A 17,093-nucleotide genomic window follows, 5' to 3' on the forward strand; every position below is an offset into this window, starting at 1 on the left:
TAATAATGAACTACTTAGATGATACTAGTTAGTTACATACGTGTTGTCATGATGAACTTTGTGACAATGTTGTTAAACTCAACAAAGCCTATTAGATCAACATGGTAACCCTTCAACTCGACTTCTACATCGTGTTAGCTTTTAAAGCAAACTCGGTGGGTGCTGACCCAACATGGCCTAGTGAAACTGGTGGGTGTAGTCATAAATTGGTTTACTCAATCAAAACTAATTTTAAAAAAATAAAAAAACTATGTTGATTTAACACTTTTTGAAAATAAATTGAAATAATGATGTTCTAGAATGAACTGAGTCAAATAGGTTAACTTGCCCATCGAGCATGGCTTTGGTTAGGTCTAATAATCTTGTGTTTTAGAATTTATTTTTTATTTATTTAAATATTTATTAAAAAAAGATATTTGTTGAAAAAAACAATGAATAAATTGTTGAGCATAAATGTATTTTTTTTTCTATTGAAATTGTCTTTTCTTATTCGTGCAATTTGTTTTACAATAAGATTTTTTTTTTATCATTATTACCATCATAATTCATTGAAAAAAAAAGGCTTGGAAAAACTATAATGGTTATTTTTTAATGCAAAACTAAATTTTCTTATTCATGTATTTTTTTATACTTTTGACAAAAACATGTTTTTTTTTATGAGAAGTATTTGTTTTATACAAAAATTTATTATAATCATGAAAGCACCTTCAATTAAAAAAAATAAAAAGATCACAAATCTATCATCTCTTTGCAACTATACAAAAAAATTAAGAACAATAAATTTAAAAAATATATATGAAAAAACTTACAATTAAAAATAAAAATATTTTATTCTCTTTCAATATTAATAAGAAAATTATTCTAAGAATCCTACACATTAAGCTAATATATAATTACCAATAAAACAATCGATAATATCATCGTAAAAAATCTTAATTTTCTTAAAAACAATGGCATAAGATTTTATCCAGAGCATTTGTTTTTAATAAAATGTAGCGATAATTAAAACAAAATTTTGTTAAAAATTTTAACTATTTGAAATAAGTAGGAAAAAATATATTTCAATCTAAACTTCATTTTCTTATTAATTCATATCTTGATTATTTTAACAAAAATATCTTTTTTTTAATTAAAATAAAGGTTTGTTAAAAATTTAAATCATTTGAATTAAGTTGAAAAAAAATATTTCTTAAATCTAAACTTCATTTGCTTATTAATGCATTTCTTGATTATTATTTGTTTTATGAAAGCATGTTTTTTAATTGTAAGTATTATTTTTTAAACAAAAAACCTATAATGATCTTAAAATCATTTTTTGAAGAAAATATTAAAAGAATTGAAGTGAAAAAAACAATTCATAAATGTGATAAAATCATATTAAAATATATTAAAATTTTAAGAAATAGAAATTATATTTTCATTAATTATTCATGAGCAATTTGTTAATTGTTTTTACATATTAGATACATAATAATTAAAAAATAAATTGTCAAGATTCCAACAAAAACCTATAAAATATCTAAAAACCATCAAAATATTAAAGAAGAAAAAACCATAGAAAAAGGTGAAGCACCTGAGCCAAATATATAAGGCCCGTATGCATGGCTCAACAAAAAAAAAAAAGGCTACGTCTTTAAGGGCTTGCAAGTTCACGCTCATGCCCTTGACCTCCTTCATTTTTTTTTTTCTTTTGGTTCAGGGGATGAATAATATGTCATCTATCTTTTTATTTGAAAACATAATAAAGTAGACAATGAGTTGTTTGCTTATCCAGATTCCAACTATTAGAGAGGTAGTAAAAAAAATTAGACATGGTTTCTTTGGACCCAAAAAATAAGGATGACAATAGGTACCTGTGGTTTAGGTTTCTCTTTATCCATATCATATCTATTATTCATCAGGTAAAAAATTTATATATTCATACATTATCCATTGAGTTTTGAGTATTTATATAGCTTTTAATTATCCAACTTTTATTTATTATTCAATAAATAAAATAAAATAATGTGTGTGTGTTGGGTTAGGTTTGGGTTGGGTTGGGTTTCGAATGAGAATTGACATACTTAAATTAAATAAACATAAAATTAAATAAAAAAAATCTTCTTCAACCTCAATCTGTCTTTTCCGGCAAGATAAAGGCTAAACAATATCTCAATGGAACTTTTCACATCAAATAGAACTTGTTGACACCAAGATGAATTTTTTTTTAATTGTCAGAATATGATCAACTAAGAACTTTCTCTTTTCTTCGTTATTTTCCAGCAACTTTCTCTATATTCTCTAAAACCTAAGGACTGAGAAATAAACAAAATAAAGTTTCAGACTAAAACTAAAATTCAAAAAAAATAAAAGGACTATAAAAGAATCAAAATAAAAATGATGGACTAAAAAGTACTTTTCCACATGAATTCAAGATTGGCCACATAGTTTTCTTTTGTTTTTCAGTTTGGTTCCCTTTCTTTTAATTATGTCCCTTTACTTAAAATTGAAATTATATCTCATTAAATTAGTCTCTAATCAAGTTTTTAAATATGATAAAAACCTTGGAATTTGTAGAACACTCAAAGATGGAAGATAACTAACTCATAAATCACCCTAAACAACTCATAAAAGGATATAATTGGAAAAGAAATTGATGACTAAAATGGAAAAAAAAAGAACTATTGTAATTCATGTGAAATGTGAGGGGAAACACAATTAAACACTCTATGGTGAAACTAGAAACTCTTTTAATTTTCTTTGTAATTTGTAATTGTGATGTAATATGGTTATGATATTTGATTTAAATCAAAATTTTATTATATTTTTACTATTGTTAAAACTGAATTATGTCATCATGTTCTTTTTATTGTAAATAGGATTTCTTTTCATTGTTCAACTAAAAATATAATCATATCTAAATCAAGTTTTTGACATTAATATATGAGAGTAGAGTCTATAAAATATCAAGTTTTAAATTAACCAATAATGGTGCAATATATCATCCATTATGAACAACAAAAGAATATTATTGTTCACAATTCCTTAAACTCATTCTAAGGTTCATTGCAAAATATCATCTATTTGAGTATTGATCATCTCCCTAAAGTGTTCACTATAATTTTCTATTTGATATGTTTTCTAATATTATTATTGGCATTGTGTTACGATGTAATTAAACTTGTTTTTAAATTTATCATAACTTTAAGAGTTATTTAATTTTTATTGCTTGAAACATGCTTTTCTTCTTAAATTGTGGGTAAAGGTTTGAGAAAAGCTATAAATTATATTTTTTTTTATTTTTTTTAAATCACAACTATAAAAACTACCATAATACTAAACACACTAAACTTAGTTACTAGTTTTTTTTTTTGTAAATGAATATTGTCAAATTAAAAAATTAAAAAAATATTTTGATAATAAATTTTATCAATTAAAGAAAAGGAACAACATATGATTTTCCAGTTGAAAAAAATGTGCAATGCATAAAATAGATACAGTAGATGTGCTTCCACATTACACCATAAGGCTTATTTTTTTTGTAAAAAATGATGTTCAAGTGCCACAAGTACATTTTAAAGAAAGAAAATAAAATTATGAATTGATTTGTGGACCCAACTAGATCAAATAAATTACTTTTATTTTAATTAGATGAAATGAATTAGAAAAAATAGCAAACAAACCAAAACTTTCTTGAAAAAAACGATCAAGATAATTTGGGAAAAAAACCACAAAGGTTTTTTTATAAAGAAAAAAACCAATGTTGAACAACGAAATAAAAAAAATAAGTATAAAAAAAATGTCAATCCGCGTTAATAATTCAAACTCATGACCTGAGTCATTAGATTGAAAGCATTATATATGGAAAACCTTTAATCCCCAATCGATTAAATATTAAAAAATAAAAACAGAAAAAAAATTATACAAAAAGATACAAAATAAAAAATAACAATTAAAAAAACAAGGGTAAAAATTGAAATAAAAATAAATAGAGGACAAAATTAAAAAGAAAATTCACTTTAATAAAAAAACTAGGGATCAAATTAGAAAAAAATAATATATCATGAATTTAGATTGAAGGATAATATTAAAAACAAATAAAAATTGTACGAAAGGTTTTAAAAAAATAGAAATCAAAAGAATAATGACAAAATTGAAAAAAAAATATCGCAAATTAATATTAAACTTTTACAAAAAGATTGAGAACAAAAATTAAAAATCAAAAGATTAAATATCAAAGTTAAAATATTAATAACTAAACGGACAACTTTGAAATTATAAAAACCCAACACTTTTTTTGAGGGAATGAGATATAAAAGAGAGGAAAAAGAAAAGCTCCACCAATGATAATTCTTCCCACCAATGCTACCCCGACCCACCCTAGTAGGAAGAAGTAAGAAGAAGATGTCATGACAATTTCAACAACATAGTAGAATAATGTTTTTAATCACTAGGAGACAATGCACGTGCCGTTAGAAAATTGTAAACATTTCTCGCAGACTCGTATATCAACAACTTTTTTTAATTGTATTAATATTTTATGTTTATTAAATGATTAAATTACCCTTGGCCAATTAAAAAATAATAAGAAAAACTCGATGAAAAGACAAAAACACTCCTAGATATAATAATTAAAAGTTTTGATTTTAAAGGCAATTGAGTTGTTTTAGTGTGTATATAAGTGAAAAGATTAAGAAGCTCTTGTAGATATAATTAAAATTTTTACTATACTTTTAATATTAAGACCATTATTTTTTTTACCTTAAGAAAGAAATGGTAATTATAATGGAGTCTATATGTATATTAAATTTACTTTCCGTTTTAGCCTTTTTTTTATTCCAACAAAATATTAGAAATAAATTATCGATTATATTATATATCTACTTTTGTGCAATATAAAGAAAAAAAATAGATAACCAAAAAAACATATGCAACGCCACAGACTTTTGGCTAATTCTATTAATTTAATTTAATTTAATTTTTATTTAAATAAAGGTACATTTTAAATACAAAATAAAAAGCAAAGGACGTAGGGAAATTCCCCATGAAACATGAAAGTCCGACTCGCTCTACTGTTCCCTCCTTCCTCTTCTTCCCTAAAAAATATAAAAGAAAAAAAAAAAAAAACCTAACCAAACTTCTTTTCTTTTGAGAATTTTACAATGCTAAAATCCCCACTTTTTCTCTCTATCAATTGCACTGCTATTGCATCCCTTGAGAAACCCACTTCAACAACCTCTTACCTCTTTGTTCTTCTTTCGTTTCATTAGTTTATATGAAATCATCAAATTCCAACCTTTTTATTTCATTTCTAAACTCAATTTTGTTCATTACCCATGTCGATTTTGATCCTCTTCTTCCTGTATTATTCATCAAGTTTGCATTTTGTTGTACAAATTGAGAGAATTTTAGCACTCCTCTCTTTTGTAAATTCTGGGGTTTTTTTATGATGAATCTGAATAGTGTTTGTTTGTTGTAGATTACTTTCTTTTTTGGTTTCAATTTGGTTAAAATTGGTAATGGAGAACAGTGGAGAAGCAGTGGATGATCAGGGATCAGGATGGTTTCAAGTGAAAAAGGTGTTGTTTTTGTCATTCGTTAAGTATTCCCATTGTTTAGTTGATAAGGAAGCAAAAAAAGAAAAAAAGAAAAAAGAATATTATGTTTTGTGGATGCCCCTTTTCTATTAAGCTTCAGCTGGTTGGATATTTCAGCATATATTTCTATCCACGCCATTGATCATGTATTTAGCTTTGCTAAGTGAGATTCATACGTGTATTATTAGTTTCTTTGATCATAAACAAAATCTGAAGCTTGAATAATAGAAACATATAGAATATGCCATCTGCTATATATATATATATAATGTGCTTACTTGTGATCATCTCTTCAATTTGGTCAATGTGATAAGTTATGTGTTTCAAGGAATCTGTATACTCTATCAAGTGCTTGGGTTTATCAGACCTCAAATTGATCTCTTTTACTTTAGGGGTTCTCATTCCAGAGCGGCTGCATTTATGCTCTTGTTGAGTTTGTGAGCCTTGGGTATTTTATGTTTGTGCATTGAACCAGTACATAGCTCCCATCTTTATTCCTTTTTCTTCCAAGTTGTCACATCTTTCTTTTTTTTTCATCGGGAACTGTTGTTTGAGATTGTTCCTTCTTTAACAAAGTTAATTAGGTTAGGTTTTTTTTATAATGTTTCTAAATGGTTCACTTTCCTTAGGTGATAGCATGATGTAGCCTTCTTGATGACTTTTTCTGAGCGGCAGGCAGTTTGTTTATTTGCCCTTGACGTGCTCTAAGGTTTTGGTTTTCTGTACTTTTTCTCCAGAAGCATAGAAGCAGCTCAAAGTTTTCATTGCATGGCTCGGCTGCAGGATTTTCTGGAAAGAATGGTTCCAGTTGTCATATTACCCAACCATCATCGAGTGAAAAAAACAGGAATTTGTGTGGGAAGCATGTATCCCATCATTCAAAGGGAGGGCCAAATCATTCCATAAATGGTTGTGGCAACTCTGCTAACTCTTCTTCTGTGTCAAACCAAGATGAAAACAGGGTGTTCCTGCCCCATAAATTATTGGTTACACAACATGGGGAAGATAGTGGATGTTCCAAGTTGTCGCCAGTGTCGATTACCAATTCTAATGCCAAAGTTGGTGACACCCAGAAAATGTTATTGAAGGACAAGCCTGATGTTCCAAAGATCAAGTGGGGAGATCTAGAGGATGATTTATTGATTCTGCATGGTGAAAATAATTCTCAAGTGGTTAAAAAGTTTGTTGTTGAAGGAAATAATAATTTGGTGGATAGGATGCCAGAGAATAACTGTCATTTTGTTTCACATGTTTCTTCTTCTAGCAACCTTCAAGAAAACAGATTGGTGGCCTCATCAGTAAATGTAGATATTTCTCCTGATCAAACGTTTCCATTCACTAATAAAGAAGATTTACATGGAAAAAACAGTAAAGATGTTAGTGAAACTTCATCTCAAGACGTAGAGGTACCAAGTACAGATGGCAGAATGGTTGTTCCAAATTATCCACAAAATTGCAAGGAAAAAATCACTGAAAATTCTAAAACAACAGATGATGATTTTTCTTGTTCTACCCATCCATCTGGTGGAGACAGTGTGCGAGAGATGAAACTTAATGTTCCTGCTGGTGTGTCTGAGTTTCACGAGCTGAAGATTTCTGAATTAACAGTTATGAGTACAACTTCAACAATTATTCCATTGGACAGGGAGTTGCTTCTTACTGGAAGCGCTGCACCTGAAATTTCTGAATTACTAGTGGGAAATGGGAATTCAGGCACAGTGATGATTCCCCAGGACAGTGAGTTGCTTCCACCTGAAAAGACTAATCTTGAAATTTCTACTGAACCTGTTACAAATAGCCACTCAACCACTGCAGTTATCGCCAAGGATAATGAGTCACTTGCATCTGAGAAGTATGTACCTGAAATATCAGGAGAAGTTGCTGTTACTGCATCTGTTGATGACCCTCAGGGACCACCTGATGTGGCACTGCACAATGAGTTATTTAAAGTCCACAGAACTGGCTTCCTTGGAGAATGTGACACGGGTGAAAGCAAAGAAAGATTTAGGGAACGACTTTGGTGCTTTCTGTTTGAGAATCTCAACAGGGCTGTGGATGAACTCTATCTTCTTTGTGAGCTAGAATGTGATGTAGGACAGATGAAAGAGGCCATTCTTGTTCTTGAAGAAGCTGCATCCGATTTTAAAGAATTGACTAGACGAGTACAGGAGTTTGAGAATGTGAAAAGGTCCTCTCATCAATCGATTGATGTAAAATGCTTGAAGTCTGAGCATCACAGGCCACATGCTATGTCATGGGAGGTAAATGCTTTCCTATTTGTCTTATGGAAATGCCATATTGAATGACGTAAAATTACTGTCACCAAACCATCAAAATTAATGTTAATCATTTACCTGAAAAGAAAAAAAATTGTTTGATCCAAAAAGATAAATAGTATATAAACCAAAAGAAATGATTCAAAATAGAACTGATTTTCTAATTTCATTTCATTGTAATTCAAAGTTTCTTCCAAGGAAGTTATCAAGTTACAAACTCAGTTCTTATTATCAGTATTTTGTTGATTTAATTGGAGTATTAGTTTTTCTTTCCTGAGATAAAAGTTTCTAGAAATTCTTGGACAACTTGGTGAAGCAGAACAGCTTAAAGGGCTGTTTTGGATCTGACTTTTAGAGGCTGTTTATGGCTGTAGACATTGATGTGAACAGTAATTTTAGGAGATTTTAGGCTGAATCTTTTCTGGGTAATTGTTGTAGGGTTGATTAGGTATGTGTGAGAGGTTGTTTAGGGATTATTGATGAGTGTCTTATGGTAGATTGATAGGGTTCGTATACCGAAAATTGTATAAATTATTATAGTCACACTAATAAGGTTTCTAGGAGTCACACCTAGAGGATAAGGAAACCTAAGCTTCACCCCTTGGGTTCTTAGAAGTCACACGTAAGGGAGATTACATCACACAATCAAAAAGCAAATTGCTGGAATTTTATTCATAAATTGCAATGAAAATATTGAAAGGCTACATGCTTATTTGTAGAGCTTTAGCAGTCCAAACCCAACAAAGACTTAGATAGCCTCAACTTCTGACCTAACTATTCCTATTTAGAATAAAAAACCTAAAATAAAATACTAATTGAAAATATAACCTAGACCTTGGCTAATTTTCCAGCAAAAAGACATGAAGAAAACATATTGAGTTTCCTCCCTATGATGATTTTTTTTTTTTAAAGAAAGAAAAGAATCGAGTATGAAAACATGAAGTTCCATAACACATGCATATAAATACGGTTATGCTTTGATGTGTATTATATTTGGAATATTGTTTTCGTTTCATGAGTGTTTTGGGGTTTTAATAATACCCTGTTTCAATTGAGAAGAAGTTTATTATGGATTTTATTTGTGTATTTGTCTGCATATGCACCCAAATGTAGATTCTCTAAGTGCATCGGTTAGAAAATTTATTTTCTAGGTACCATCAGGGTCCTTTTGCTTGCAGGCCTTTTAACTTGGATTTTTGGAAGACAAGAAAAATGGAATACAACTTTTAAAACCGAAACATGATGTCTTTGTTGTTTGTTTCCTTGGAGAAGGGAGTAAAATAACAAATTGAAATTAGCTAGTGATATAGGTTGAATGTTGGCTTTTGTTTTTATGTTATTGGACATAACAATTAACAGAAAATTATTTGGTTTCTACTTGCAATCATTCACCTTGAGAACGATAATGGACAATCAATGAAACGATGCAACTCCTTATTGCCTATTATTTCTTTTCTAAATTGGTGTTTGAAATTAACTCTGTATGGTGTCCAGGCTAGCTTGTTTTGTTTATGAGCCACCAAATGACATTTCTTCAAGTGAAGCAAAATTCTTGATAGTTGAATACATGACTGTGGCATGTGCATTGGCCATTTGCAACAAAACCTTCACTTTAATCTGATTTTGTGCGGGGATGGTCTGTAACAGATGGGAATTCCTTTTATATCATCTAATCACTTATATTTAGGAATTTGTGTGCCCATGAACCTTGTTTGTGCTTTTTGGGTACTTTCAAGTAGGTGATTCGATGTGATAGTGATAATTATGTATCTGCTTGTATGTAGATGATAATTGTTCATTATCCTAAAATCATCCTATTTTTGTATCAGAACTTTTTTTTTCTTTATGGTTTTGGCATGATTACAGAATGCACTGTGATATCGTGTTCACATCCTCTGACCAACTTGTTACAAACCATCTTCAGCTTAATTAGACTTTGTGTAGGGATATTTGCATAAATTATAATAATTCCAAGAGCTATTGTGAAATTACAGGCCCAGAAGCTTGGCAATTTTACTGAAAACATTAAGAACTATCACACAATTTCCCTCTATGTTTGAACTTATCGTTTAAACATTAGCTATTTTGGTTACTTTAATACTATAATTTCAATATTAGTTAATAATTTTGACTTTGTGTATTTTCCAGTGATTTTTTTTAATTAAATAATTTATCTATATTCAATGTATTTAAAGAAAAATCCATTAATTTCCCATCCTTATATATCGACCTAATGAATTATTTAATTTCTTAAACTCATTTGAAAGCTATCACTAGAACAATGGATTTTTTGGGTTTTCCCCTTAAAAACTAAAATTTGGTGAAGTAACATTGAAATAATATCAATGTATTTAAAATAACTGGTGTATGGACAAAAACTGAATTCTAACTTGGTAAGGACATTTTTGCTGTAAATTTGGCATTTTGGTTATAAAGGGTTTTTCTGTAAAATTATTGATCTTTTAGTTAGTGTTTGTAATTTCATGATATCTCAGGGGGTTATCATGTCTTTAATTTCACAATATCTCAGGAGGGGTATTGTAATTTACTCTTTATAATATATTGAAATTCTTTTGATCATCTGGTTACTTATGTTTGCTGTGCATCCTTTTACTCTTTTTTGTTTTGTTTTGGGGTGCTTGGAAGTGGTGGATTCAAGGGATATTTTATTTCTAACACGGAACTTTTGAAGTGAATGATTATGTTTTCTTCTTAAATTATTATTATTATTATTATTATTATTATTATTATTATTATTATTATATTTGAAAATGGTTAGTAATTTCATTCTCATTGCAGGTTCGCAGAATGACAACTTCATCTCAGAGAGCTGAGATACTATCTTCATCTTTGGAGGCTTTCAAGAAAATTCAACAAGAAAGAGCTAACGTGCTTGCAGCTAATAATGCAAAAATTATGGGGCTTGAATGCTCCAATAGCCATGATGTATCTGTTGATCATCTCAATAAGTCTGCTGGGAAAAGTGATGTAATGCTCAGTGCCAAAGATTCAGTGATGAAGTCAAGGAAACAGAGTGGAGGTTCATATTCCACTCAAGGAAACCTGAATAATAAGAAGCAGAACATTGACTTAGGCAGGTTCAATAAAGTAAACTTTGTAAAAAATGTTAATGACGCTCCACGCAATGTATCTTCTTCCAGTGCCAATTCATCTATGCTACTTTTCAGGGATAACTCTGCCTCTGGTTTTGTGAAGGGCATACAAGAAACTGAGGCAGACATGCTGCTTCATAAGAAAGATAAAACATTTTCAGAAACTGCCATTGAGAAAAACCTTAAATCTGCAGAAAATACCACCAAGAAGCAGATTCCTCTTTCTGAGAAAGACAAGGAAAGGAGAAATTCAAGTGCAAGGAAATCAATGGATGCATGGAAAGAGAGGAGGAATTGGGAGGACATTCTCTCATCTCCTTTCTGTGTCTCTTCTCGCTTATCAAATTCACCAGGCATTAGCAGAAAAAGTGCTGAGCGTGCACGCATTTTGCATGCTAAACTAATGTCTCCTGATAAGAAGAAGAAAACTGCTTTTGATCTGAAAAGGGAAGCAGAAGAAAAACATGCACGGGCTATGAGGATCAGAAGCGAGCTGGAGAATGAAAGGGTTCAAAAGCTTCAGCGCACCTCAGAAAAACTAAATCGTGTAAATGAATGGCAGGCTGTACGCACTTTGAAGTTACGAGAAGGAATGTATGCCCGCCACCAGCGTAGTGAATCTCGACATGAAGCTTTTCTAGCTCAAGTTGTGAGGAGAGCTGGTGATGAAAGCAGTAAGGTTAATGAGGTTCGTTTCATTACTTCCTTGAATGAAGAAAACAAGAAGCTTATGTTGCGTCAGAAACTTCACGATTCAGAGTTGAGGAGAGCTGAAAAGCTTCAAGTGATAAAAACTAAACAAAAAGAGGATATGGCTAGAGAGGAGGCTGTTTTAGAACGCAGAAAACTTATTGAAGCTGAGAAGTTACAGCGTCTTGCTGAAACACAGCGAAAAAAGGAAGAGGCACAAGTTAGAAGGGAAGAGGAACGCAAAGCATCAAATGCAGCACGTGAAGCAAGGGCAATCATACAGCTTCGGAGGAGGGAGGAAAGAGCGAAAGCACAGCAAGAGGAAGCTGAGCTGTTGGCACAGAAATTAGCTGAGAGACTTAGTGAAAGTGAACAGCGTCGCAAATTTTACCTGGAGCAAATAAGGGAGAGAGCTTCTATGGATTTCAGGGATCAATCTTCACCTTTAATGCGCCGATCAATGTATAAGGAGGGTCAAGGTCGAACAACACCAACCAATAGCAGTGAAGATTATCAAGTAAACAATGTTGCAGGGGCAGGAAGTTCTACTCTTGCTGCAGGAAAAGCATTGTTGCAACATTCAATGAAACGGCGGATTAAAAAGATTCGGCAAAGACTTATGGCTCTCAGATATGAGTTCACCGAGCCTCTAGCTAGTTCTGAGAATACTAGCATTGGGTATAGAATGGCTGTAGGAACTGCCAGAGCAAAATTTGGGAGGTGGCTTCAAGAACTTCAAAGACTTCGGCAGGCAAGAAAAAAAGGTGCCGCAAGTATTGTTCTAATAACAGCTGAAATGATCAAGGTACTCATTTCCACTGTAGAGCAAGATGGTATTATGACATTTCAAACTTTGATCATTTATACTGCTGTACCATTGTGCTTGTATTTGCTAAAGGTGGTGGAAGTTACTGTACAGTAGGACATCAATTAAAAGTTGCTATCCTGATCAATTCCTACTGTAACATTTGTTTTGGTGGACATTGTTTAATGGCTGTTTCATTTTTCCCGTTTCTGTTAGTGGGAAGTTTTGAGGGAATTTTTTCTGTTGAATTCTAATTTATTGCATACAATTTTTTATCAATCAGTTTGTGGAGGGTAAGGATCCTGAGCTGCAAGCTTCTCAACAAGCTGGTCTGCTTGATTTCATTGCTGCTGCTCTGCCTGCCTCTCATACATCAAATCCTGAAACTTGCCAGGTCACCATACACCTCCTGAAACTTTTGAGGGTGGTACTCTCAGCGCCTGCAAACAGGAGTTACTTTCTGTCACAGAATCTCTTACCCCCAATCATCCCCATGCTGTCTGCAGCCCTTGAGAATTATATAAAGATTGCTGCATCTTTAAATGTCCCTGGGAGCACCAACTTGCAATCAAGCAAAACATCAGTTGAAAATTTTGAATCAATCTCTGAAGTTCTCGATAACTTCTTGTGGACTGTTGGGACAGTTATTGGTCATGCAAGTTCCGATGAACAACAAGTCCAAATGCAAGATGGCTTGCTAGAGCTATTGATTGCATACCAAGTTATTCATCGACTGCGGGATCTTTTTGCACTTTATGACAGGCCACAGGTGGAAGGATCACCATTTCCTTCTTCTATTCTCTTGAGTATACATCTGTTGGTGGCTCTAACATACAGACCTGGAACCAATAGTTCCATTAATTGGGAATCTTCTCCAGTCAAGACAGTGCTGAGATTTGAAAATCAAGAGGCCAAGCCCGTAGAAAATGCTGATTTTCAGTATTCCTCAGCAGTTATGACTTCTGAAGATTATAGACCTCCACTATTTGTACTAAATTGTAGCACAGTTGTATCACCTCCAAATGTGTCAGATGATATACAGATAGATGAGTCCTGTAATATAAATGAAATTAAGGAGTCAGTATCCCTTAGCAAAGATGGTGAACAGAAGCCACATAGTTCTGTTGAGTTGAATATCGTCAACACAAACACAAGAGATGGTCAAGATGAAGCTCAGAAAAATCTGATTGAGGAGAAGGATGTGAAACAGTTTGTCAGTGATTGTGCAGAGCACAAGAATAATGTCATGTTGAACATGAAGGAACCGGTAGCTTTTCTCCTTTCTGCCATATCTGAAACTGGACTAGTCAGTCTTCCTTCTCTGTTGACAGCTGTGCTTCTTCAGGCAAACAACAGATTAACCTCGGAACAGGTAACTTGCTGTCAGCTACAAAAATATTTTAATGGCATATCCCCTCAGTTTTGCAGCGATCAATTGACTGCTCTGAGAATGTTAGTGTTTCTGTTCTCATGTTCATGTATGTGACCAGAGCATTTTATATGGCATATCCCCTCAGTTTTCTGTTGTCTAAAATGCCCTCTAAGCTTTGGCTGGATGCATTCTAGCCATGTGTCATGGAGTTGATTGTTCATACCTTAGCATCAATATAGATGTTTACCTCTTATCTTTATGATTTGTTATTGATGAACCCTGAGCATATTTCCAGAAGAGTTCCATCATTTGTTTGTGGATTAGTAAGAAACTCTAAGAAAAAACAATATGAGAACGCTTTTGGAATCAAGAGGCTTTAAGTTTAGAATCTGATCACAATGGAATGAGACTTTCCTTGTAAAATCAGATTTGAGAAGTGATTTTTAAGTATTTCCCTTCAGGCCTTGAGCCTTCAAAAAGAAGGGCTGTATATGACCAGAACTAGTTCTGTTTTGGAACTTGTTTATTGACTGGAACTTATGCATGTCAAGTTTCTTACACTAGATCATTGCTATGGTTCTACTAAAGAGAGATCCTGTGCACCTGGGAATTTGGAGTCAATTCTATTCTTCAGCATTTTCATGAAGTATTTGCTCTCAAGATTCCAACCTCCACCTTCATACTTGCAACTTGGCAATGGCCCCTGCATCTGGTGGTTTATACTACCAGAATTCTTTTTTCTAATTAGTGTTCTGTTAAGGCTGATCTTGTAATAATGCTCACTGATTAAGCATTGTACAAATTACATATGTTCCATCGAACAAAAGTTTTGATATTCTTCTTTCTGTTTCAGGGCTCATATATCCTTCCATCTAATTTTGAAGAGGTGGCAACTGGGGTGCTGAAGGTTTTGAATAATTTGGCCCTTTTAGATATTGTATTTATGCAGAGAATGCTGGTAAGTTAGTTTCATTTTTCAACTGACAGATTAGATAGATGAATGGTGACTTCTCAAAGAAGCATTGATTCTTTAAATATCTAGACCAATTTGCAATGTGCATCTTTTTTGTTTTCTTTTTCATGGGATTGGAGGAAAATTGCTCGTGCCTATGGGTGTCATGGAATTATGTTTCCATGAATTGCAGCTTTAACTGTGTTTTAATGAATTTCATGTCTTGCCAGTTTTTCCTTCATAAATCCTTTTTGTTTTCCCCTTCTTTATTACTTTCCTTTTGATCTACATGTTTTTTTTCACACATGGCATCTTAATTACTTGACACTATGGGCAGGAGGTAGTTTGTCCCTTTTTCCCACTAATCTAAAGCAGCACTATTTTCCGTTAATTCTTCACAGGCTAGGCCAGACCTGAAAATGGAATTTTTTCATTTGATGAGTTTTCTTCTTTCTCATTGCACCAGCAAATGGAAAGTAGCTAATGACCAGGTAATTTTATGCATGTCATTGTTTTTAATTCAGGAACATATACAGAAGATCTCCATGTTAGCTCGCAGCAATTTAAAATACAAGAGGGATGCAAAACCTGCTTAGTTTATAAACAAGAATCTGTCTGGAAAGCATGATGGTGTCTGTATGAGCGACCAGCTTGGATATAAATATGAATCAGTGGTCGAGTGAAAGAATCCGAGAACATAAAAAATGGAATGTGTATTGTAGAATGAGAAGTGATCAATAATTGGTCTTTAAACATAACATATTCTGAAGCAAATATTGTGAGATGAGCTGGGGTGGATGTGTTGGGATAAAAAAGCATCAATCTCTAAATTTTTTCTGATTATTGTATGAATGTAGATGAAAATAATCAGTATTTGGGGACATTTTACAGTAAGCTAAATGCTTCTCTGCATTTTGTGCAATTTGTCTTAGGTTGGGTTTCTTCTGCTTGAATGTCTTTCGCTTCTTGGTTATTTTGCCTTGTTCCACTCTGAGAATCAAGCTGTTCTTCGATGGGGAAAAAGTCCCACCATACTTCACAAGGTCAGTGAAACTAATGAATATCTTGTTTTCTGTCAAGTTATTTTGTGGATAAAATCTAATTGGCTAGCTGGAAGAAGACAGATATGCGATCTGCCATTTGTGTTCTTCAGTGACACCGAGCTGATACCAGTTTTGGCCGGCGCACTAGTTGCTGCCTGCTACGGGTGTGAACAGAACAAATGTGTGGTTCAGCAAGAATTGAGCATGGATATGCTAGTTTCGTTGTTACAATCTTGTAGAAATGTTTCGCCAGCAATGCGAACCAATCCAATTGTAGAAAATCTGCCAACAGAAGATGCAAATGAAAGTAATCAGCAGATTTCTGAACTTAAAAAATCATCTCAAGGGGACATTCTTCAAAGATCCAACCGGTACAATTCTAGAAGCATGCGGGTCTCAACGGGGAAAGCTGGTACTTTTGGAAACAGCATCAGAGGTGGCAAGATGAGAAGCCAGAGAGATGGCAAAACAACAAAAACTAGTGAAGAAATGGCTTTGAAACACAATCCAGTAGCTCCTCAAACTTCCATGATGCTGCATTGTAGATTCCCTAGCAGCTTCATGGACAGGGCAGAGCAATTTTTTACAGCAGGGATGACCAACGTGGCAGATGAAGTTTGATGAAACTATGGGAGCACTACTGGCATTTGTCGTCTTTGAAGCACCCGGTGATAAGTTATGAAGCGAAAACATACTTTTGTATCAGAAAATGTGGCTGGCAGAGCGGTCAGAAACCCAAAAAAAAAAAACACGATCAGCTGACCTGTGTCTTCTAGGGCATGAGTTGTTATCAGAGTATCCATCTGTTTCTAACAGAAGGCCGAGGCTTGACAAAAAGCCAGATATATTTATTAATGTAAAATCACACTTTTTTATATATATAGTAGTAGTTTCATCATAGAAGCTGCATGCCAAGTTTCGTGAGATGTATGAATCATAATAATTGATCTGCAATATCACTGGCTCACGGAACGGGTTGTTGTATCATTACATAGTTGAACTTCACGTGTTTTTGGCAAGGTTTTCCTTTCTGCGCTGTGCATTTATTGCAGAGACAGGACGGTATTAGCAAACTGGCTTCTAACAAGTGATGCGGACCGGCTCCTGTGTCGTGTTGATTGCTTGAACATCCATATTTACTTTCTTCAGCAATCAATTTTTAACCTACAATTGATGACTCTTTTTCCCATCTAACCATAAAACAAGAAATTTCAAATCACATAGCGTGCCCATGTTTGCTTATATCTCACACAATAGCTCACAAGA

At 32.9% G+C, this 17,093-nt stretch overlaps 1 protein-coding gene across 5 annotated transcripts; it reads left to right on the forward strand.

Moving 5' to 3' along the window:
• The first annotated feature begins 5,017 nt into the window (after nucleotides 1-5,017).
• On the forward strand, nucleotides 5,018-16,814 carry LOC133678948 (uncharacterized). 5 transcript variants are annotated; one of them, XM_062101474.1, is made up of 8 exons: nucleotides 5,018-5,558; nucleotides 6,314-7,837; nucleotides 10,652-12,460; nucleotides 12,744-13,832; nucleotides 14,686-14,790; nucleotides 15,186-15,275; nucleotides 15,717-15,827; nucleotides 15,909-16,814. In XM_062101474.1, the coding sequence occupies exons 1-8, from the start codon at nucleotides 5,499-5,501 to the stop codon at nucleotides 16,446-16,448; spliced, it is 5,328 nt and encodes a 1,775-aa protein (XP_061957458.1). In that variant the 5' UTR covers nucleotides 5,018-5,498; the 3' UTR covers nucleotides 16,449-16,814. The 5 variants fall into 5 exon arrangements, with proteins under 5 accessions (XP_061957458.1, XP_061957460.1, XP_061957459.1 ...); XM_062101476.1 differs by having other exon boundaries at nucleotides 15,905-16,087; XM_062101475.1 differs by lacking the exon at nucleotides 15,186-15,275.
• The last annotated feature ends 279 nt before the right edge of the window (nucleotides 16,815-17,093 follow it).

The sequence above is a fragment of the Populus nigra genome, chromosome 18 (genome assembly GCF_951802175.1).
Source record: "Populus nigra chromosome 18, ddPopNigr1.1, whole genome shotgun sequence".
In the NCBI taxonomy this organism is placed as follows: Eukaryota; Viridiplantae; Streptophyta; class Magnoliopsida; order Malpighiales; family Salicaceae; genus Populus; species Populus nigra.

What these genes read in the sequence shown, in the direction of transcription:
- LOC133678948 (XM_062101474.1), top strand. Translation starts at nt 5,499, where the DNA reads ATGGAGAACAGTGGAGAAGCAGTGGATGATCAGGGATCAGGATGGTTT. An exon ending in CACATGCTATGTCATGGGAG is followed by an intron (nt 7,838 to 10,651) that starts GTAAATGCTTTC and finishes TTCTCATTGCAG; the next exon opens with GTTCGCAGAATGACAACTTC. An exon ending in ACAGATTAACCTCGGAACAG is followed by an intron (nt 13,833 to 14,685) that starts GTAACTTGCTGT and finishes TTTCTGTTTCAG; the next exon opens with GGCTCATATATCCTTCCATC.